Source organism: Anarrhichthys ocellatus, unplaced genomic scaffold (genome assembly GCF_004355925.1).
Source record: "Anarrhichthys ocellatus isolate YVR2014 unplaced genomic scaffold, GSC_Weel_1.0 scaffold30, whole genome shotgun sequence".
NCBI lineage: Eukaryota > Metazoa > Chordata > Actinopteri > Perciformes > Anarhichadidae > Anarrhichthys > Anarrhichthys ocellatus.
Window position 1 is genome coordinate 3,270,913 of NW_022280060.1, and position 23,381 is coordinate 3,294,293.

Here is a 23,381-nt window from a genome sequence, read left to right on the forward strand (position 1 = left end):
AGCCCCATTTGCCCCGCTGGCTGTTCCAGATACCCTAACTCTAACACTCCCCCCCCCCCCCCCCCCCCCCCCCCCCCCCCTGCCCATCGATGTGGCAGAGACCTGCGCTCTGTGCTGAGGTCCACAGGTCAAGTGCAGCCCGATCTGGGAAGCAACAATGCAGCCAGGTCTCTGTTACTGGGTGAGCCTGAAGGCTTATTTCCTCCCATCTTATTTTTCTGCGCTCAGACATCAGCGAGGAGTAGGCTGAGTAGGTCCTAGCTGGGTTTGCTTAGCTCCCGCCTCTCCTGTGTATCTATAATGTTTACTTCGAGGAATATAGCACTGTAGAGGACGTAAATGTGGCCAATATAGAAAGACATTTGACTCCCCGGGATGTTTTAGTCAATAATTGGCTAAGAAAGCACCTGACACTTTGAGATTGGGAGGCAATCACTTGTGAATTTCACTCATGAATCTTACATAAAATAAATTGACATGTTGTTTAAAGTGTGCTTTGTTTCTTGTTCTCTCAGAACAATGCCCAGGTGGTGCGTGAGGTGGACGTGGAGAAGATTTCATCATTCGAGCAGCCGTACACCAGTGCGATAAAGATGCTGTGGGCTGACCCTGGCATCCAGGAGGCCTATGATCGCAGGAGAGAGTACCAGCTCTCCGACTCAACCAAATAGTACGTCTACGACCTTTGAATCTGATAGAATGAATGATTATTTACTTAATGTGATGTAGTTGGTTAATAACGGTTTCCAACGTATAGACATGAGGGATGAAATCACAGATGCATCAAAAAAGTTGCCAGATGTTAATAGACCCTTTTTCAGTTTCCTAACTGGTGTCATGCACTCGACCCGAGGAAGGGAAGAGAGAGGAGGCACATGGGGAGAGTCATGGAAGAGGAAATGTTGGCAGATTTATAAACGACTCCTAATAATATCCGAGCTAATTCCAACCTACATTAATCCATTTCAGACTAACATGGCTCCTTAAAAAGTTGAGGATTGGGGGAAAAAATGAAAGCTTCTACTTGTGTATACCTAGTTTTTAGAGCTACTACTGGCTCATGCAATATGCATTTGTTTGAATATTGTTTTTCTGTTGTATGTGTTTTTGTGTCTGCTCTTTGCACATGTGCATGAGGTCTCGTACTGTGGAGATGGTTGGTTTGCATCTTCATCACATGTTCCCTCCCTTTCCACAGTTACCTTAATGATTTAGAGCGAATAGCGTCAGCGGGGTTCATGCCCACTCAGCAGGATGTGCTGCGGGTTCGAGTGCCTACCACCGGTATCATTGAGTACCCGTTTGACCTGGAGAGTATTATCTTCAGGTACTGGTGTTGAGTGCTGCCCGATGACGTCACTGGTTGGCTAGCTGCTCCACACAGTTGGTCAGCCAGTTGAAAACCGCCGATGCCGCTGTGTCCCGCCTACCCTGTGCTGCACAGGGCTCAGCACTTTAACACATCCCTGATGGTACGCTCCCAAAGACCGGCCTCAAGAACAGGCCCCAACCCTCCGTTCAAGTCTCGCTAAAAAGGCATTCATTTTCATTTCAAAGTTAGCTTCTCTTTTGCGCTAAATCATCTTTTTGGAGTCAAGTTAAAAGTCCCTGCTTCCTTAAACCTTCACAGTCAGCACTTTGAGGGGGAGCAGATGAGGAAAATGGAGGAATGTTTTGTCTTTGGGAGCTGCCATCAAGGATGAAGCTGCAATTCTAAGAGACAATTTGCGGGTAGAGGTACAAAAACGTCCCCTAATCCCTTCATAACTCTTGGGAATGGCTTTCTTGCAGTTACATCTGGACTGATCCACTTGCTTTTTGGAGGGGGGTGTGTGCTATATCTGCTGTTATGCTTCACTTTCCCCCCCTCTGTCTGTCTTTTGTTGTCCTTCCTGTCTCTAGCTATCTAAGTGATCTGGATCGTATTGCTGAACCGTCCTATCTACCAACCCAACAGGACGTGCTTAGGGTTCGAATCCCAACCACTGGGATCATAGAATACCCTTTCGACTTGCAAAGCATCATTTTCAGGTAGAAGAAGAACACTACTACTTTGACTAACTCCTGTACCGCCCCCTAGTGTTCTGTCAACATGTTTATACGTCACCCACAACAATCTTTTATGTCCTCATTTTGTCTGAATAAATGTCCCCAGTCCATACTGTTCATTGTATTCAGAAATCTCGCAGTCAAATCATCGCATTGGCGGAAACATCTGGTCGTTCCGTTCCGGCTGTGCGGGGGTACTGAATGTCTGTAGTAGGTTAAAACAAGCAGTTAAATGAAATTTGGGAAATTGTGGTGGACATTTTTAGACCAAACATTCATTAGCAGAATAGCTTATAATGAAAATAAACATACTTCTACGTATTAACACATTAACTGCAGTCTCTAATTTGTCACAGTAAAAAAAAACAAGCCGAGATGATTGTGTATTTATACGATAAAGTTGTGTAAATAATTATGTACGGATGCTTCATGACAATCCTCCAGCTGTACTCTATGAAGTTTGCATGTTTAGAAACGGAACGGCTCATGGAGACAGGCATTTTTACATAATAGTAGTTCTGTGTAGTCCAGACACACAGCCTCCAGGACTTGGCACAGAGACCGTCTTAGGACCCGCCACCAATACGTAGAGCAGCTTGCCTTCCTCCGTCTCTTGCACACACAAAAAGAAAGGGAGAGAAGATGAGAAGATGGAGTTGGACTCGGTGAACAAGAGCGATTACAGAAGAGTGCAAATCGATAGGAAGCCATCATGTCAGCCCCCTCCTACGCTTGGCAAGGCTAGAAATAACTCTGCTTGCATTGAGGTTGTGCTGAAGAGGTTCCCAGCCTCCCTGCTGCTGCTGCAGCCAGCCGATAGGCTCCGCTCGGCTGTGCTGCTGGTGGTGAATCACCACATGCTCTCAATGACATCAGTCTTGTGTTAAGTGACCGGGAATACAAATATGAAGGGGGAATGAATGCGAGATGTCAGGTCTTATTGGAAGAAGAGCCCACTTTTTGAAGCTTCTTAGTTTAGGGATTTATGAGAACGAGTTGTCATATTCATGTAATTTAACATGGAGGATACTTGATGCCGGATGAGAAGTTCCTCAGGCTTGTGTATAGTAACAAGCACATGTGGCGTTGTTCTGCCTCTGCTCACAGTCTGCGGGGCCGTAGCCGCAACAAGGAAGCCTTTCAGACACACATCTCCATTAGACTTGCTTCCTTCTCTGTTAATTGGCTCTTGAAGACACAGAAAATGTAATTTCACTTGGCCTATTCAGCCCAGGAGAGCTCAGCGTACTAAGTAGGTCACTCATCCTTGCTAGAGGAAAAAAAAAAAGAGGAGGTTGTCTTATGTGAAGAGGTTTTATTTTGTGCTGGCTCTTCTGGAGGACATTTATCAATGGCCGCCCTCCTTCTGGCAGACTCACTGACTTCACCTTTTGTGATGTGTGATCAACGCTCCACTGTCTTTTGAATGATATCGGGGTGAAATTCTCTGGGGCGAAGACTTGAACCGACTCAACTGATGAGTACAATCACAGTTCAGTTCATTGTCTGAGTTTGCAATTTCAGCAGCAGTTTAGTTAGTATATCGACGGATCAAACAATCTCCCTTCCACCCTGTCTGCGCCTCCTTCCATTCTTATCTACAGCATTATCTTTTCAGTCCACATTGAATTCAATTCCATTTGCTCAAAACTCATCTAAAAAACATGGACGTTAAATCCAGCCTATTCAAGAATCCGTCCACATCTCCTACCTCCAAATCTATATATCAAGCATATGATTCAATTTCTCTCATTCTTCTTGATTTCCCTATTCTCTAATATTCCATCTTTTCCTCATCTTTTTTTCTTTGAACAACCCTCCTCCGACCTCCATCTCTTGCACTTCTAAACGAGAAAATGTTTCTGCTGCATGGACTCTCCTGCATCTACATTGGAGAGAAAGGAGAGAGGGGTTGCATTGTTTACACACACACACACACACACACACTTCCTTGTAGTTATTTTGGTTCGGCGTAGAGAAGGTTTGCTCTGTCCTCTCCGTGATTCACGCTGCAGATTCTCTGTTCACGTTTCTTCTGTTTATGTTATCGGTGCAAAAGGGGTGTTTGGCTTGAGCTACGCTCGGCTTGTTATATATAAGTTATGTGTTAACGTAGAAGCAATAGTGAGACCACACTGCCTTTTGAAATGTATGGATTGGCCACCACTAGATGCAAAGCTTAGTGGAAATTAAATATTTAGGACACACTATACAAAACGAATGCCTCTTTGCACTGATACATTTTCTAATTGAATATCATAACCCTGTCTTGAAGTGACTCCGCTCTTTTGGCTGGTGGCTTTAGGGTTCAACAAAAGTTCAATCTTTGAGCTAATGTGATAGATTTAATTCTAATTCTCATTTCTTCTCTTTTATGCGATTCTTCCCCCCCCCCGTTTGGCGGCCCTCCATCTCATCTGTTCTGTTCAGGATGGTGGACGTGGGGGGTCAGAGGTCAGAGAGGAGGAAGTGGATCCACTGCTTTGAGAACGTCACCTCCATCATGTTTCTGGTGGCGCTCAGCGAGTACGACCAAGTCCTGGTGGAGTCGGACAACGAGGTGAGACGGCGACGCAGAAATAGTTGTGATCTCTGAACGGTTGAGTGCATGCACAACATTTTCTCACTGAATGGGAGCAGACACTGTTGCTCTGTGTCTGCTGGATGTGTAAACATGCCAACATGTGTTCACCATATCAACTTCCTATGTTCACAGCTTGGTCTCTCTCTCAGTATACTCCACGGATATGTAGTTCGTAAATGTCGTAGGCTCTGTCCTCTTTGACTGTCCAGATAGAATTATCCCGAATAAAGCTCATGTGACCCTCTGCTCCTCTCCTGACAACAAACCCTTTCTCTGACCAGAGGCCTGTTTCACAGAGCCAGCTCAACATACCCATGGTATCTTTACGTTATCTGGCTTCACCGACCCTAACAACCACGGTCCCGCTAAGCGGCCCCACGAAGCTGGTTATCAACTCGGTAAATTCAACCCAGGTTATTCCAATCTGGCTGTGTTCACGTAAGAGGGGCGTTGTTTGCAGCATTTGACCGATCACAAACATGGACAAGTCTGCTGCCAGCAGAGCGGCGCTTTTTACAAATAAAGAGAAAACTATGAGATCGGACAAATACGTAGAAGTTAAACTCGTAATTCCGGCTGAAAATAACAGTCTGAACAAGAAATCGCCTACTGTGTGAATGTTTAACAGATCTATGATATCACTCCGGAGCAGTTTATGTTGGAGATAATCTAACCCGGTAAGAAGTGAACCTCCGTCGTGGAACTGAAAACCCAGAGTTAACCCTGACGTCACCTCGATGACCCTGAATCCTGTTTCGTGAAACCGTCCTCCGCTCACATGACGAATGGGTTTCATAATCCAGGCCCAGCTGCCAGCTTGACTCGCTACATGTGCGGCACGTCACAGCAGCTTCATGGTCGACCGTGTCAATGTTTGTCCACTCTGGCATGAGTTAGTTAATGCACACATACTGTACTTTATCTCCACCGGGCCTGCTCATGTGTGGAGCCTTTATTGTGTACGCACAAGGACATTTCTGCAGGTTGCCATTTATTTGCTTCTTCCTGCTTGTAATATGTCGTATGGCCGCAGGTGGTAGGCCCCGCTGGACAATTTAGATTTAGTTACTGAGCTCCGTTTCTAAATGGTTGACGGCCGAGACGAGGCCGGGCAGCATTAGGGCATCACGGTCTGCAGAGATTATCCTGTCGTGTTGACGGGCTCGACACCGAGACTTTGACCCTTCAGACCAGCCGGAGCCTGACAACATTGTTTTCAAACATCTTTGATTTCATCGGGTCGAGTCTGGCCCGGATCCCGTTATGTCTCGCCAAGACTAAACTGAAGGGGAGTGAGTTTAGCTCAGGAAGAGGAAGACGAGTCATGTTTGACAGCGTCTCTAAGCTTTTAGTAGTTTACGTGAGTAGGTTCCCAACTCCACTTGCTCCGCTTTCTGTGTTTGCTGGACAGTTTTCTTTGGAGGAGTGAGTCTTCTGTTTGGAACGTGCCTGGATGACTTAACATAACTGGGAAAGTCTTGAGCCATTTTTTGGGTTGTTTTGACAATCCTGAGTGTTCCCTGGCTGCATCTCATCCATTACTGCTATATCCTGTATTCTCTGTCTATGCTACATTACAACTGATGTCATCCAGCTACAGTCCATCACGATTAATAAGCCAAGGATTTTTAGTACAAACACAAACCCAACAATGTCTTTTTTTGAGGGTATTTGCGTCGCTAACAGCTAAACTGTGCTACTAATGTTAGCAATCATAATAAGTGAAAGTAAAAAAATATATACACTTAAATGTTTCCTGTGAAGTGTTTCTTCATGTATTTGTCTTTGAAGACAAACTAAACGTTAGTTTCATTTGGCTTCATTTTTATTGTCGCTGGTAGTGTTTTTATTTTTAAATGAAGTCTTGTTATGGCAGAAGTCCAGTGACAAAGTTTCGGTTCCATTGGTCATTGCTATTGGCGCTGTTCAGCTTCAAAGTTTCATCAAATGTAGATAAAGGTAAACGGCAAACAAAGTAGAGATAGATAAAGCTAAAAAAACCTTTCTCACATTCAGACATTCGCATTATTGAAGTCTGGCACCTTTCAGCGCTGCTTTGGCAGCGTTTCAGAGACGCACAAAGGTCTGTTCATTGTTGGGGCTGCTAACTGAATGTTAACCCAAAAACCTTTAGAGATAATCCTTAAAGTCCGATGTGTACCATGTGAAATTGATATTAACCGTAGCGTCTGTGCATTAGGCCAGAATTGATACAATTTAAGTAGCGAATTTGAGAAGGCTCGTATCGTTGATGCATCCTAACCTCGCCCTCGTTTTCCTGCTTTCTCCTTCTGCCTCGTTAGAATCGGATGGAGGAGAGTAAAGCTCTGTTCAGGACCATCATCACGTATCCGTGGTTCCAAAACTCCTCCGTCATCCTCTTCCTCAACAAGAAGGACCTGCTGGAGGAGAAGATCATGTATTCTCACCTGGTTGACTACTTCCCAGAGTTTGATGGTAATTTTACCTTTTTTTTTTTTTTTTTTATCCCTGAACTCGACATCTTAACGACAACATACATGTTATATAGTCTGCCTATCCCTGCGTGGCTGTTTAGTGTAGGACCATGCCATGTTAGCCTCAGCAGTGACGTATATTCAAGGATTAACTTAATGAATTATCCATACAGGGGAGAAGTCGAGCTCAAGCTGTATTTTTATTTTCAGTGTACTTTTAGCAGTTTGTAAAGGCCCCGTACCATTAAAAACACACACGCCCTGTACCATTATCTAACTGGCTGCTTCTTATCTTAACAGTGGAAGTGTCTGTATCCCAAAAGTGTCCATGTCATTATTTGCACACATAGGCAGGAACCTTTCACTTATATTTTTGATTGTAGAGTGACACCCCATGGTCATGATGCTGTACTACAACGCAAACTGATGTATGACTGAACAGGCTAGTTCAATGTTTTTGTGTTCTGTTTAATTGTTGGGATGCTGATATTTTAAATAATACGGATAAATGACACAAAAAAAACAATAAAGGTTGAATTATGCTAATGTGATGCTCAATAACGGCTAAATATATAACGGTCTGTTCTTCTTCCAGGCCCCCAGAGGGACGCCCAAGCAGGTCGGGAGTTCATCTTGAAGATGTTTGTGGACTTGAACCCAGACAGTGACAAGATCATCTACTCCCATTTCACATGCGCCACCGACACGGAGAACATCCGCTTCGTCTTTGCCGCCGTCAAAGACACCATCCTGCAGCTCAACCTCAAAGAGTACAACCTGGTGTGAAAAGAGAAACGGAAAGAGAGGGAGAGGGAGAGAGAGAGAGAGAGAGCAAGACCTGCAGCCCCACACACACACACACACACACACACACACACACACACACACACACACAATGCAGAGTCCACTTCTAGAAGCACACACAATTGCATGAAACACACTGCTGCTCAAAGAGTTCTCTACCAGACCAACCTAATCCATGATCTGTCCCCACTGTCCACTGAGCTCCTTTGTTGTTGGTTTGCCCATTTATTTTCGAAGACTGGTAATCTTCTTTGTGGTTCTGATAATTGCTCCTCTTGTACAAACACAAATATAACGCTCCCTACATTTGTCCCACCCCCCCCTCTCCTCTCTTGTTGGTCTGGGCCCTGCTCACATGTTTTCTTTCTTTACACTACATTATCACCAGTGCTTGTGTGTTGGAGGTGGGTAGACGAGGCTTCGAAAGACAAAGGGCTCTCTCCCCTTCTTCTTATTTAACCCATGCATGCTACACACTACAGCAGGAGGGCACGAGGCCAGGCTGCAGAACCAGGACTCTGTTCCTCTGCTAAAGGAGTAACTAATTATGATGATAGGAATACATTATCAAGCCGTGCTGGGGTTGCAGTGAGGTACTTGGTTCCCCTGGGTATTGATTTGTGTATTTGATTTTTTTCTTTGCCCCGAATCAGAGCGCAGCAGCTCTGTTGAATGTAAATAATGTTTTCATGCTGCTCACACCGAGTGAGGGCTAGACGGAGACGACTACATGCTCTCCGTCGACTTTAAATATTTTCTGCTATGTTAACTTCTCGGTTATATTATTACTGCTTTTGATCTCCAATTGCAATTGAATTGAAGATGACTACTCAAAGGAATGCAATGCTCCTTTTTACAAGCGTTAACACAGACGGCGAGACTAAGAATTGAGAGACGACACTACCGATTATTTACATTCTGTTTATCAACACTCGTCATTTTGTATCACATTGCCAAATTTAAAACCACCTACTTTTTGTTTCTGTAAATATAATTAGCTAGCCAGTATCCTGTTCATCCCTTCAGTGTTCAGATACTAACATGTATTTGGAAACAGGTATTGCCAAAAAATGAAGCGCTTCAGTGATTAAGTGGATCCTTCAGATGTTGATGGCATAACAACTCACTTCGTGTGGCATTTTTTTTTTCTTCCCGTGTTGACTGTGTCTGAATCACACGCGTATTAATTAGTACTGTGTTTTATTTTCTCTGTTCCCTTTGATGGTGAGAATAATCTTCCTGTGCACGACGTGCGAATGACGATGCCCGATCAGTACAGTGCAATAGTCGGTTTGTAGATAAAGGTTTTGCGCTGCGAGTTAGTTGGTCTTGATCATCCATATGGCTTCTCTCTGTAATCCACTTTGTTTTGCCATATTATTGGGCCAACATTTGATAAACTGTAATGCATAGCGAGACAGTAAATACTTTTTTTTGTTTTTCTAATTTATCAAACGGATCGGAGTATTGTTGATACAGTAAATGAGACTTCCTCCCTAGTTTCAGCTCAAACGTTTTTCCAACTGAGGAGACGGGAGGAGATTTTATACTGCTGTGAAAATATCAAAACAATTTTACGGACAAGTGTTCTATCTTTCTAATGATACTTCATGTATTTAGTTGTCGCAAATTCTGTTTTAAAATGTTTGACAATGGGGTTTGTGCTTTATGCAAATAGGAAAATGAAATCAGACAAAAAAAAAACGTAGTGGTTGAATATTTACCGTTCAAGGATGCTTGCATTTTTAATTTTATTTTTTTGTAATTTTGAAGGATATGTGTTGGATATTGGTACCAATCCCATATCGTGTCTCTTGCCTGGTGGTTGTTTGAATATTCCATTAAGCTGAATGTTGATAGGTGGCTATTTTCTGTCTTCACAATGTAATTCAGGTAAGTTTTCATAACGTTTTCATCACAAGGGCTACTAGCAGCTTTGGTAGAAAGGACACGACTCTATGAACGGCATAGAGCAAAAGGTGCAATTAATTCACGAGGGAGGGGGGGGAGCAATGAATGAACGAGTGTGGTGACTTCCTGTTGAGGGTGATGGCCGCAGGTTCAGTGAGGGAGGAATGCAGCGGTCCACAGATGCCTACATGACATGGTGGCTGTTTGGCTCTTTGTTCAACATCTTTTTGCCTTTGGAGGAGGAGACTGGCTAATGTCAGAAGAAGCGGGGTTTCCCAAGGTGCAATAGCACATCTTTAGTGTCCTGGCTATCGCTAAACTAACCGTCCTCTTACTGTCATGAATTATATATGCTGATCTTCTTGGCTTTATCATATTTTCCACTATGTGGTTATGCATATTTGGCTTCTCTCTTCTCATTGGTAGTGTTTCCATGTTTGACTTTGGCATTTGGCTGTGTTTGGAGTGAGAAGAAGGGGAAGTTCTCGGGACATTTTGACCTTTTTGTGCACATTTGAAAGAGCTGGAAGGGTCAGATTAAACATCAAAGATCCGGCCGTACTCCCTCTGTGTATCTTAAAAAGTTTGCCAAAAAGGTTTACAAATGTAGAAAAGCAGTATGATCTGCTAAATTTTAGGGGGAATTCCCCCACCCTTTGTATTACTTTGCCTTGGTTGTATTCACATGTACCCAGTGTGAGTAATCGTCACATCTTTAGTATAAACGTGTACATTGTGTTGATGATGAAGCCATTATCGTGAGACTGTGTGCATCCTGAGACACTTAATGAAGAAGGGACATGTGTATATTTATGCTAAGTGCCATCATTTTCCACGAGTTGAGACAACATCGGAGATGTTGCGACGCTCCGACTTTGGCGAGTCAACTTATTCCTGCGGAGATCTCGTTGTGTTGGTCGTGGGTTAATCTTTGGTGCTTCAGTAAACATTTAAAGGCCTTTTTTTTCTTGACCAGTTTGTCCCGTTTATAGGGCGACGCTTTGTCTCACACACTCGCTAACAGAAGTCACAATTCAGCACACTTTTCAGTTTGAAATAAAGAGCTTGTGTATTTTGATATGCGGATGAATAAACTAGCTGTCAAACTGTAACTGAGCTTGGAAATGAAGTTTTGTGTTCTGCTTTACTGCTGGGATAACACGGTGATGTCTGTGTGTGTTTTTAAAACCCTCAGCTTGGCTTTCAGGAAGCACACTCCATTCCCCCGAACTGTGGGGTCCCTTTTTTTAAAAAAAAATTTTTTTACACTTTGTGTTGTAGATGAGACATTGGACTCGAATGGACCGCTATGAGGATGCTTAACAAAATGAAGGTGACCACTACAGGGACCGGTGTCTTGGCATGAGGTTGTACTCTTTTAAAAACTTTGTATCAGATTTCACACGCTGACTATTTGTGCACTTCATGCCTTGTCCGGTTAGCCCCTCACAGCCGCAGGACCAACACAGGAAAAAGGTCACATGGTTGGTTCCACCACCAGTAATGAGAGCCACCAGCAGAGCTGAGGTCGTTTCCGTTTCCATTGATTTGTACCGTCTTTGCTTTGTTTTGCGTAGAATGCATTGTGGAGAGGGTTTGTACGACAATCCAGTACAAAACACTGTGCCAAACGAAATCAATCGGCCACAGAAAAAAGCTATGAAAAATTAATAATTTGTCATAACCTGACCCAGAGCTCTGTGGTAAAACCTTTTTATCAATCCACTCTTCTTCCCCTCCTAATGAAGCTTGTGTGTTAAGCCTCAGTATTAACGTATTTATTGAAACACTTGCCAAGTGAAGGTACTGAAATGTCCATTATAATATTTTGGTGGTTATAATTGAGTGAGTGAGTGAATATGCTGTGTGTTTACATGTCCGCCATTCTCCGCTCTCTTCTTCTTTTCCCTCTTACTTGATTGGACTGTGTGTTCTCTCTTTGGGTCGAAGGCACTGAAACTGCACCACTGCGATGGGCCTGCATTCATGCAACTTACATGTCTGTTCAAGCGCGCTCGTTGGTACTCTTTGAGGTGTGTGTGCGTGTGTGTGTGTGTGTGTGTGTGTGTGTGTGTGTGCACTTTTAATGGCTATTGCTTATGCTTGAGATCTATTCTGATTAGAGGGATGGACATACGGTGATATTAAAAGCTCTCTTTGCATCTTTTATTTGGTTTCTTTTGTAAGGTTGACACACCTTAACACGTGTATTTAGGACCACTTAAGATGACAGACTTTTTTTAAAAGAGTTAAAATAAACTTTGTGTAGTGGTGTACAATTGAAAGTAATGTATTTTTTTTTTTTTTTTTTTCTTTTTTTTTTTAAAGTATACCAAATGTAAATGATGTACAATGAGTGTGCCAATCCCCTTTCTTTGTAAAGCCAGACTCTTAACAAAGTGCCAATGTTGTGAAAAATCAGAGGGCCTGTGAATTTCATGGTCCAGTTTTTAAAAGAAATAAACACTTAAGTATGTGATTAATTAACTAAAAAAAAAAAAAAAAAGGACAATTTTATTCTATATTTAAGATTATTGATGAACTGCTGTTTTTAAAGATAAATGTCATTTTAATTGCATGTTTGTCAGGTTGGGGAGCGGGTGGGTGAGATACTGTATTCATGCAACACCCTCATGAAAAGGGTCCTAATAGTTATTGATTTACAGTATTTTAGCCATATTTCTCTTTTGTATGTTTCATTTCAACCACTGTTGCCTGAACCTCATTCAAACATGAAAATGATTTTCATAGCCTTCTCCTTTAAATGTTTTAAATTGGAATAAAATATGTTCCTATACTCTCTTATTGCATCCTTGTACATTTCCTTTGGAGTGAGTTTTTAAGTTTTTTTTTTTTTTTTAACATATTGCAAGTGAAGAACCATACAAATTATGTCAAATACTACAAGTTGTGTACTTTACATAACTTCCCGTACCTTCCACTAAGCTGTTTTCCATTCTCTTCAGTACAAAGTTAAAATTAAGACAATTATCATGCAACAATCACTAACTTTGACCAAAAAAAACAACACAAAAAACGTGATGTTCATAGTCGGATCTCCACAAGTTAGTTTTTATACCTTTTTTGTGGCATTAAAGTCGGTGGCTCCTTTTAAATGTAGTATTTAACATCTGCAAAGGGGGAAAACATCTGACAAACTACAGCATGCTTTGAACAATGGTTAATTGACAGCTGTAATATAAACTGTACATGTTTAATTTGTATTAAATGGACTGAAATGTGCACAACTTCTTGGTTTGGATCCATGTAGCGGCTAATGTTGTGACTGACAGTGAACTCTACCTGCTTGTATATTAATGTGATCAAGTTTTCATCACTGACAGAAAACAATACTCAAGTTCCAGGAGTAGAGAGAATAAATTATTAGTTATTGGAAAATATTTTGAAGCAACTTCATTAACCAAAAAAATAAATGAATACAGGATTAGCAGCAAACAACTATTTGCTGTGTAAAGATATAGTGGATTTTTAAAAATAAAACATTTTACAGAGTTTAAGGATATGACTCAAATATAGATGTTGATTAATCCTGCAAACTTAAAATAATGCAATATTTACAGCCATATACGATGAAAACATTTATTAATTATTCATTCATAGTACAATGATACAAACTTCTTCAGACATCCGTGATAAACACACAACAGCCTCCAGTGACCGTGGAGGCTGCTGTGTGGCGACCTGTCCACGCGGGGCGCTAGTTGCCCAGACATCAGCCGGCCGACGAGGTTAGATCTGTGGCGTGTAGATCTTTGCGTCACCGCTGATCTATCCGCTGTGTTTCTGTGTGGGGCGTTCAGCTTCTACGCCTCCAAGCTCCGGGAGAACGGACTGACTTTCTAGCTTCACCACCGCTGACAAACCCGCTGTTTCTTCCGCGACTCCCTCCGATAAACGTTCAGAGTTTAAACTGAAGCCCGAACAGCTTATATTTGAAGTTTATTTAACCGTCTGAGCGTCTTTCTTTTTCACTCGCGACTTATGTGTAGCCGTTGGACGGAACGAGCTTTCAACTTACAACGAACCCGCAGACATTTTGTTATTTCTGAGAATTAGACCGTTTTTTTTTTCCACCTACTTTTTTTTCATCTGCGTAATCGCGGCTGTGTGAAGCAAGCGACCTGAAAGCTTTCATTAAGGAGCACCACCACCACAAAGCGACGGAGGAAACCATTACCCCCCCCCCCCCCTCCGCTAAATCCAAACACCACCGTGTGTGCGTAACGTTTTTTTTGTTTTTTTTTAATTTATATGCGTTGAGCTCGCGCATCGCTGCCGCCGCTCGTGCGTTGAGGCGGAAAGGCTTCTTGCAACTGCGATGGATCATTTTGACTGACAGCTTTGGAAGAATTAGCCATTAGCTTTAGCCAAGCGAGGAACCAGCACTGGTTGTGGTGGATTCCTGTTCAACAGACGCAGTAAATACGGGGGTCTGGACACAGGTACGAGGTCTACCATCACCCAGACAAGACACCGACTCCTTTACCTCAAAGTGCATCACTTATATTCGGTCGCTAGCTACCGTTAGCTAGTCGTCCTGCTAACGCTGGACTGTGCACGGCTGGGCTAGCTTTGGACAAAGGAAACATATAAACACGGGGCACTCAGTTGATCGTGTTAAGGAAGGAAAGCAACAAACAAGGAATTGACATGATGTTTCCACAATCAAGACACTCAGTAAGTGGTTTTTATTTTGACATTTTATTTTATTTTTCCTCCAGAATTTAGGTAACCCACCAACTGATTTAAAGGCAGGTTAGCTAGGTAGGGGAATTATGCATGCTTGTTTGTTTAGGACCATGTCGTAATTTAATTAGAGGTTTTAGAAGAAACTGTTATTTTATAACTGCAGTGTTTAGTTCTGGTAAGTTCTGCAGAAGATGTGTGGTTGTGGGATTACAGACACACGATGGGAGAACCCCCCCCCCTTTTTGTATTTATGATTTAAACTGTTAAACTTTTTTTTTCTCCAGATGATGGTATGTCCTCCAAAATCAAACAACTCTAATGAATGCTGTCATATTTCACAGCTATGTGTGATTTTCACACCCTCGTGTCAGTGCATTTTCAATGGGCTGCAGTCTCTAAAATATGCCAGATATATATTTTATAACAAAGATATATAAATTATGTTGTCACTGTCATATGGTTACTGAACCACTCAAAAAAAAACACTGTACACTATTATGTGCAGGTCGGTGTTTCTATGACATCTCCTCAATTCCCCTAAATCTCAAGTTTCCATGGTAACAGAAACTAAGTCCAGGGCATGTATATGTATCAGTGATGAGGCCTCAGCCCATTGGTCAAACATTTATGTTAAGTGACCGGCACACTGGTGTCACTGTTAGTAATGATGTTTTCTGGTCAAACTCAATTGGCTTCTTTTGGTGCAACAAGAAACTTCTCTGAAACAGAAATATGATGATATAACCTGTATTTCCACCTCCTGGTCTTGGCTGCCATTTCACCTTTTCCCTTCCTCGCAAGGGCAAAATCATAACAAAAAGGTATTTGCGTCGGTCCGGCTCAGGTTAACACAACAGCGAGAAGAAGACTGTGCCCTCTGCTTCTCCCAGGCAACGTCTTGTCACCGCCACTGGTACTTTTTACTGCTCGAAGCGGAAGGGTTGTTTGCCGAAGCTAGAACCTGAATGTCTTTTGTGACTTGAATGGCTTTGCCCTTTGGCGGTCTGTGTGTGTGTGTGGGTGTGTGGGTGTGTGGGTGGGTGGCAGGCAGCCCGATTGTGGCACTGCCTCTGATGCCATCCAGGATGTGTGTTCCCAGACTCGGGTGCAGAATGTGAGGATTTGGGAAACCTCTGGCCTGGCTTGTCAGATGAGTGAAATCCTGTATACGCTCTACGTCCTACCGAGCTCAACCTAAGGGTTCTGAAACTGATGATCTAAAAAAAACTACAGTTTGGGCTGTGTTCTCAACAAAAATATCTGTCACTATATTAAATTTAATCTTACCACGGCTCACCACAGTGACCATTTCTTGTTGGCAGCCGGTTACATACTTTGAACAGTAAGAATAGATTTTTTTTTGTTGGTTGTGTCTTAGTCCATGTCACAGTATTTGAAATGTATTCTACACACTGGCTGCGTGCGGTGTGACGCAAAGTTCAACGAATTGTGGGAAAGCAGGTGGGAAAAAATGGGGCGAAATTCAATTGGAAGGTTTGGTAATGCTTTGCAGAAGAAGAAATTATTTTTAGTGGCGAAAAGGGAAGTTTAGTCTTAACCAGCTGTGGATAAATGTTGTTATTGTTGTTTATTATTCATACAATGCTTTCTTACAAGAAAGCTGGCTAGTTGACACGCCTAAGTAAATGAGCAATAAGTGGCAGAGATGAAGCCGCATACTTTAATTTCAGGGAATTACCGGAGTGAGATTCCACTTTAGAGCCCATGTTTCACCTCCTTCCTCTGGGTGAGGTGGTGGAGCAGTCACCTGATGGGGTGAGAACTGAGTCCGAGGTGAGAAAAGCTGGGCCACTCCTGCCTTGCCTGTCTGATAGGAGGTTATTTTTCTAATCCAATTGAGTGCCCTTATGCTGCTTGATTGGAGTATTAAGACCTAACACACAGGATTAAAAATGGGGTTTTGGGGAATTTAGGATGTCTGCTCACTCGTTCTGCAGCTGCTTTAGTCTCAACCTGCTACAACAAGCCATTTCCAACCCTCCACATATACACCTGTGTATTAAACCACCCCACCACACACACCCGTCTTCAATTCCTCTTCCTTCTCAGCTGCTGCTGCTGTCACAGGGGGCCGAGGATGGGAAGAATGTGTGACACTCGTATAGATACGAGTGTCACAGATAAGGAGCTGGAGGATGAGAGAATAACGGCACTGCCTCATAATAACAGATGATGGATCTCTCAAACGGACTCAGTCAGCACAGAATCTGCTTTTCCTCTATTTTCCTTTGTTCTCTCTGTAGTAACATTAGTGTTAAAGTTCTATATATATATCCGCTCATGTGTGATGCGTCTAATTTGAAGCAGCAGAGGAAGCCGTAGTGGTGATGTGAGGTCACATTGCACTAAAATAATGTTACGACGTTTCCTGTGTGAATCACAGAAGATGTTGCCTTTCCCTGGCCACTTAAGGCAATTTGCCGTATTTAGTTTCTATAAACTATGTGAAATGCCTTAAGGCTTTTATCTGATTCATGTGGAATAAGAGGAAGATGTTTCTGTCTAAACACCGGGTCACGTCATTTTTCTCCATTTGCATTGTAGCGGCTTTCTTTCCAGAGATTCCGGGTTCACCACCATCTTCCTCGGGCTGACATTTTGTTTGTTGTATTGGGTACATATTGTGTGCTCCAGCTTAATAGTCATGCCTCGTGGAAGTGCTCACTTATTTTATAGGTTTGCCAGGATTTATTTTTTAATATTGGAAAGCAAAAACGATAAGCGATGAATTTCAGTTTTACGTTTATGTCAGATATTCGTCCCGTTTAGACACAAAGAAGGCCGTGTTTTTAAGAAGGATTCGTGTGCCTTTTAAGTCAATGGGTGCATTTTAATCCACTGTCACCGGTTACGGGCACAGTTCATTGGTTTAATAGGAAAAAGCCTCATTTGATAGCGGCACAGTGCCTGACCCAGTTGATAGCATTTGCCATATTGTTTGGGTGTTGATTAATCCTAATGCAGCTCCAACAAAGCTGGCTGTGGCGTGAAAGTGGAGCAACAGAAAGACTCTGGTGCCAAAAGCCGGAGAGTAGAGCAAGTAATATGGAGGCAAAAATCTCTGGAGTCCCCGGAGCCCGTTACTCCACTGTAGAGATGGCCACAGGTTGTACACGCAGACACACTCCCTCCTCCTCCTCCCGCTTGTCTCCCTTTATCATGCGTTTCCTCCCAGATCTGATGTAGTGGTGGGAGGGTCAGGGGCAGAGGGTGCACAGGCATTATTAAGCCCACTTGAATTAACAGGACAGCCCCCAGCCTTTCCTCTAAAGCCTCCAGCTGGGGGCAGCTTAATCCCCATGGTCCCCTGTCTCGCCCATTAAACAAACTCCCCCCACCCCTTCTCTGTCGCCCCGCTGCGCACACACACACGCACTCACAAACGCGTGTGTGTGTGTGAGCAACAAGCCTGGCTGTCTGTGTGTTTGTCAGTGGGGGGTATTAGACATTGAAGCACGCACACACACAGAAGAAAGAATGAGCACAGCATCGAACACACGAACATACACTTTAGCTCCCTTCTCTGCTGGTAATTATCGCTCTTGTACATGCATAGAAATAAAAGGATTTTTCCCTTTCACTCATCAACAGCAAGGACACACACACACACACACACACACACGGACATTCTTCCCAGCCCTCAAGGGTCTTATCTGCTTTTTGTATCGGAGGAACAAATTGAATGTGGGGCTTGACACACGCAGGCCAGCAGATGTCTGGGTCGTTGAGGTTAGGCCAGCTGATTAGCATGACAAACAGAGCCCCGCAGAGCCCCCCCCTGCAGGAGGCCCTGCTGTTGAGTGGTCCAGTCGAGGCCATGGGTCACAGGTGATGTTGATTTTTGTGAAGGGCCACAGTGGATGATTGTCAAAATGCTTTGGGGTTGGTTGTAAGAGAGGGGTGTAGACCGGTGCAGCCCTCCTCTTCTGGAACACACACACATACTGACTTGGACTCAAGTAAGCAGAGAAGTTACATTTGAATACACATTCACACACACACTTATTACCCCCCTCATCCAGAAGACCTGTGCACCCTTGTATGAACAATTTCTTTCTAAATAGTTTTTTTTTTTAGGCTTTTTGATGGCGCCAGTGGGGGGGGGAGAGAGAGAGAGAGAGAGAGAGAGAGAGAGTCAGCAAAGGCCCCCCAGCTGGACTCTAACCGGGGAAGTGGTTAGCGGTTATCATCTTAACCCCTTAAACACAGGGTGCTGCAGGTATATGTGCTTTCAACCTGTGTGACTCCATACATGAGACTGTTGTTACAGGTAATCCCCAGCAGGGATTACACTACTGCATTGCAAGCATGGCCTAAATTGACCCCCCCCCCCCCGGTCGAGCCTCAGGGATTTTTCTTAAAAATGTATTTTCGAGATGTTTCTTTAAACTACAATTACAGTGCGATAGTTCGATGTTAGCCAGCAATATCTCTGTTGAGACGTCCTATATTAATGTTGAGATAAACCCGACAACAATAGTAAGAAATGTTCCTCGTGAAGATGTAAAAGAAACATGGAGGGGCAAGGAGCTACGGTGTTAATGGGCCAATATTACAGCCTCTCTAGCTTCATCGCTGTCATGATTATGTTTGTGCTAATAACACTGGCAAGAGGACTAGAGTGTAAATTACTGAGGCAAACTGCAAAGCTTTGTTGCATATGGTCAAACCCTATAAAAACATGTCACAGTCAACAGCTCGTAATGTGTTTTTTAAAATGTATTTTGTGGAAGCATTTTTCAGTTAAAGATTAAAAGACAGATGTGATGGGTTATAGCAGTACTTGCCAAAGTCTGCAAGCAGAACCCAAGCTGAGTTCCTGCGTCTTGCTGATTAAGGTGGGCTGACTTTGACACCGCAGAAAGCGAATGGAAACTCTGGTACTTCATGTGCATTTTGTTGGTCATGCTTAGGCCACATGAGAAGTGGATCATATTCACTCCGAGGCCACAGCCACACTACTACGTTTCCCAGCAGCCACACTACTCATGAGTTTCGAGCTCCTAAAACAAAGTTTGAAAACGCAACCAATGCTGGCTACGTTTGTAAACTCCGGGGTTGTTCGTAGTGTGGACCGGCGCTGAACCGGAGACCTTGTGTTCACCAAATGTATTGACCCATAATCTAGTACTAACTTTTAATGTAACTTTGTGTGTGTGTGTGTGTGTGTGTGTGTGTAAGAGAGAGGTAGAGCAAGACTGCAGCCTTGTAATTAAGTTGTTTTTTTTTCACTATATTTGTCCGTTTGAATATATAGAGGATGATCTTAAGTATTAAGCCCAACCTTTTATTATTTAAGAGTACTATAATATTTTCTGTAATTAAGCAACCAGTCTACTTCCTGTTTACACCGGCACCCGCATGCCCAGTGTACGTGATCAGTCATGTGATGTTCATTTTCAGACGTGCTAGGAAATCATTCCGACAACGAGGCTGAAACGGCCGCGTGGACGGAGATCGCTTTCGTTTTAAAACCGTAAACGTATTCATTTGGATGTAGATATTGTATATTACACAGCTTTAGGTGTGTTCACATTAGTGTGACTATGGCTAAAACAAAACACGCGCGCACAATTTTTGCACCATCCCCTTGGAGTACACGGCGTGCACCAGAGCGGCCTCTTGGAGGAAATACTGAATCAAGACGACAGAAAACATGTCACCGCTCTATGAAGGATGCAGTCCCTGCTGGGCCAATCAGTTACACAACTTTCACCTCGGGGTTATTTGTTGTGTTGGACAGAAATAGCTGAAAAATAATGTATATGGACTGGAAGTACATTTCCTCTACAGATTAAAAGACCACATAAACCAGCTGTGGCATTTTCATAAGGCGCAGGCAAGGCCAAGGGAATACAAGACCGCTTAGTGTGTGGTTTATTGGCGTCATGAGACAAAACATACTATGTGAAATAACCAAGAACCTTGTCAAAATGAATGATGCCTTGTAATGAGAACCCACGGCTTCCCCTTTAACATTGATCAAAATAAGATTTGCAAGTTATATCTCTACCACTTTGTCTGCCTGGGCCGCTTTGCCTTACACAAAGTACCGCAGCAAACCGAAAGAAAGGGAAATATAAATACAATCGGATGTCAACAGAACTGAGTTGAACCATGTTTTTGGTTTAGCTCAAGTCTGTAGGAGCTATTGATGTAAATGTTTCTGTGGCATTTATGGATGTGCGTGTGTGTGTGTCACTGAAGGATGTTGTGCGTGAAGAGAAAAAAGTAGAATGGTAATGAGTTTGCGCGTGTGTCTACGTACATGCTCACACACACGCAGTCAAGAGCTCATCGTGTGTGTGTGTGTGTGTGTGTGTGGGAGTGGGAGTGGGAGTGAAGCGGCTGCATCAGTATTCAGCAGCGGCTCCCTACGAGGAGTGTGTGGGAAGGAGGGAGGGAGGTGGTGGTGGGTGGGGCAGCCCTTCCTCAGAGCAGAACGGTACGATGGGCTGGAACAAAGCGGCACGGGGGGTGCCGTGGCCCTCCTCGGCCAGGGGCCCCCCTAGACCTGCCAAAAAACGCCAGGCACTGCACCAGTTCCGACAAGAGAATTAGCTGCTCTGTTTGTGTGCCTAAGAGCAGTACGGCCCCGACTGAAACAACATGCCGCCTCAGTTCCACCGAGGTCTCAGTCAGACACCGGGAGGATTCACAGCAAGGCAAAGAAAACATCCCTCGTTCAGGAGGGGGGGGGACAGACGTCCACTATGAGACAGCACTGGTTTCTATGGTGTTGTATTCAGGGTACATGTTGGCAGGTATTGTCAGCACCGTGCTGTGTGGTCGGTGTCCTGCTAGTCCTGAGTGCAGGCCGTCCCGTCCTTATTAGACACGCTTGCTATTTGCAACGGGACACCCTGTTAACTGGTCCACTCAGGCTAATGACGTTTTCTTAGTCTCACGGGGGAATTCACACTGGAGATAGAAGAAGGTTAAAAAAAGAAAACACGATTGGGCGTGTTGCCACAGGTAGCAGTAAGAACACAAAACGTGTCCAGGACGTCCAGATGTAGCAATAGACTGATTAGTTAGAAGAATTATCGAATACCGCACAGCGGTAAACGATACAAGACATTTTACAACTGAAAGTCACCATTAATCCTTTTGTAAAGAGTGTTTGAGAGAGAAATGGTCAAATTACACCGTTCATTTAAAAAAATGATTCTACCAGAATACATTTATTTGGCCAATGCAGTGGCTTGCTGGATAAAATGCCATTATGTTGTTGCAAAAGTTTAGTCTTTAGGTCTATATACTTTCAAACGGCCACACTGAAAAAAAGCCTGCTGTCATAGAGAGAGAGACGCGATAATCATTCAAATATGGGGATAACTGCACACACTTTGGGGCTTTCTGTTCGTGTAGGAATTCATAGTGTTGCATCCGTTTGTGCTTATTAAAAGTGACCAAAATTTAAATAAAAAGTACGAGTGAGAAGTTAAAATCTTTACTTTCTTCACTCCTGGCAAACTGCGTGAAGCGGACTTATCAGTTAGGTTGTCAGTTTCGGAAAGTTACAACAAAGTGTCGGCCCACTCGTCCACCTTCCAATGTAGGAAAGGTGTGGAGGTAAAGGCGCTGTCCAGTGAGCACACTATAACTACTTCAATTTAAACTGGAACTTTAGTGAAACACAAGTTCCCTGGTGTCGGCCGCATGCCGGCACTCCAGCCTTCTGTTTTCATTGTCCACTTATTTGTTGCGAACTTTGCGACTAATCTTCCTTTCCTCCGTCCATGTCTTCCCTCCTTCCCGGCTGTTGTAAGTAATAACCTTGGTTTTTACAAGCAGGCATCAATCATCTGCACAAGTGTACTGGGTGTAATCTTAAAGCCCCCCTTCTGCGAGGCTGGCTTTAATCTCAGCCATGGTCTCCAAACCCACAGCCCTGTCGGCCTCACCACTTTCCCCACTCTTGACAAATTGCCCATTTCCCTTGGCTTTGCAATCTCTGCACTATTTTTCGTGTGTGTGTGTGTGTGTGTGTGTGTGTGTGTGTTGTGTTACAGTATGAGCGCCCCCACCTTGTCTCTGCTGTGTTTGTGTACATACGTGTGTGTGTGTGTGTGTGTGTGTGTGTGTGTGTGTGTGTTTGTGGGTAAAGTTTACTACATTTTCTTGCATCTGTGTTTGCAGGGCAGTGTGCCTTAAGTGTCACGTTTGTATGTGTGTGTGTGTGGGTACTGCGCGCTTGGCTGGCCTTGCACAGGGGGGTAAAGAAGACAGTTCTGTGGCATGTGGAGGGGGGGGGGGGGGGCGAGCCATGCCAAGCCTATGTTTGCAAGGGCACTTCACTCGAAGTGATAAAAGTAGAATAATCCCCTTTAAAGCGTCTTAACAAGGTCAAATCTGTTGGGCTGAAAGGGGGAGGTGTGTGTGGGTGTGTGTTTGTGTGTGTGTGTGTGTGTTGTTGGGATAACGCTGCAGAAATGGGGGTAAGCCTTGGCTTGATTCGTGAGAGATAATAATCAAAATCAAATTCCTGGCCCAAACAGGATTAGGCTCTCCCTGCGCTCTAAAGCCCCTGTCCAGAGCGGCTGAAGACACAATCCTATTCCTCAGCCTCTTCTGATATACACACACACACACACACACACACACACACACACACACACACACACTCTGAGCAGCTAACATAGCAAGGCGCACTTGGCCCAGACAGAGTTTGGACGCGGGCCAGTTAGCCCTGTCCCTCTCTCAGATCACTGGACACATACGCTTCAGTCCAAACACTAATCTGGGATATTTAGATGGAATTGTTTGGTTGCAGCTATTCTTAGACGGAGGATGTGATCTTGTTTGGTACTGGTGTATTAGCAAAATGCTTTAAGCCCTCAACG

At 43.7% G+C, this 23,381-nt stretch overlaps 2 protein-coding genes across 6 annotated transcripts in view; both read left to right on the forward strand.

Annotated features, from left to right (window-relative positions):
* The window catches only part of LOC116392666 (guanine nucleotide-binding protein G(q) subunit alpha), a 27,007-nt gene extending 13,960 nt beyond the window's left edge, over window positions 1-13,047 (forward strand). The window contains exons 3-7 of one of the 2 annotated variants that reach the window (XM_031864358.1): window positions 516-670; window positions 1,199-1,327; window positions 4,480-4,609; window positions 6,937-7,090; window positions 7,685-13,047. In XM_031864358.1, coding sequence (XP_031720218.1) covers window positions 516-670; window positions 1,199-1,327; window positions 4,480-4,609; window positions 6,937-7,090; window positions 7,685-7,875 — 759 coding nt within the window. In that variant the 3' untranslated portion in view covers window positions 7,876-13,047. Of the gene's footprint in view, window positions 1-515; window positions 671-1,198; window positions 1,328-1,902; window positions 2,032-4,479; window positions 4,610-6,936; window positions 7,091-7,684 lie in introns of both variants that reach the window. The other variant, XM_031864357.1, reaches the window with a different exon arrangement.
* Window positions 13,048-13,589: 542 nt separating this feature from the next.
* The window catches only part of tle5 (TLE family member 5, transcriptional modulator), a 35,402-nt gene continuing 25,610 nt past the window's right edge, over window positions 13,590-23,381 (forward strand). For 2 of the 4 annotated variants that reach the window (XM_031864360.1, XM_031864361.1), the window contains exon 1: window positions 13,591-14,502. In XM_031864360.1, the coding sequence (XP_031720220.1) occupies window positions 14,476-14,502 (27 nt within the window). In that variant the 5' untranslated portion in view covers window positions 13,591-14,475. Of the gene's footprint in view, window positions 14,503-23,381 lie in introns of all 4 variants that reach the window. The other 2 variants (XM_031864359.1, XM_031864362.1) reach the window with 2 other exon arrangements.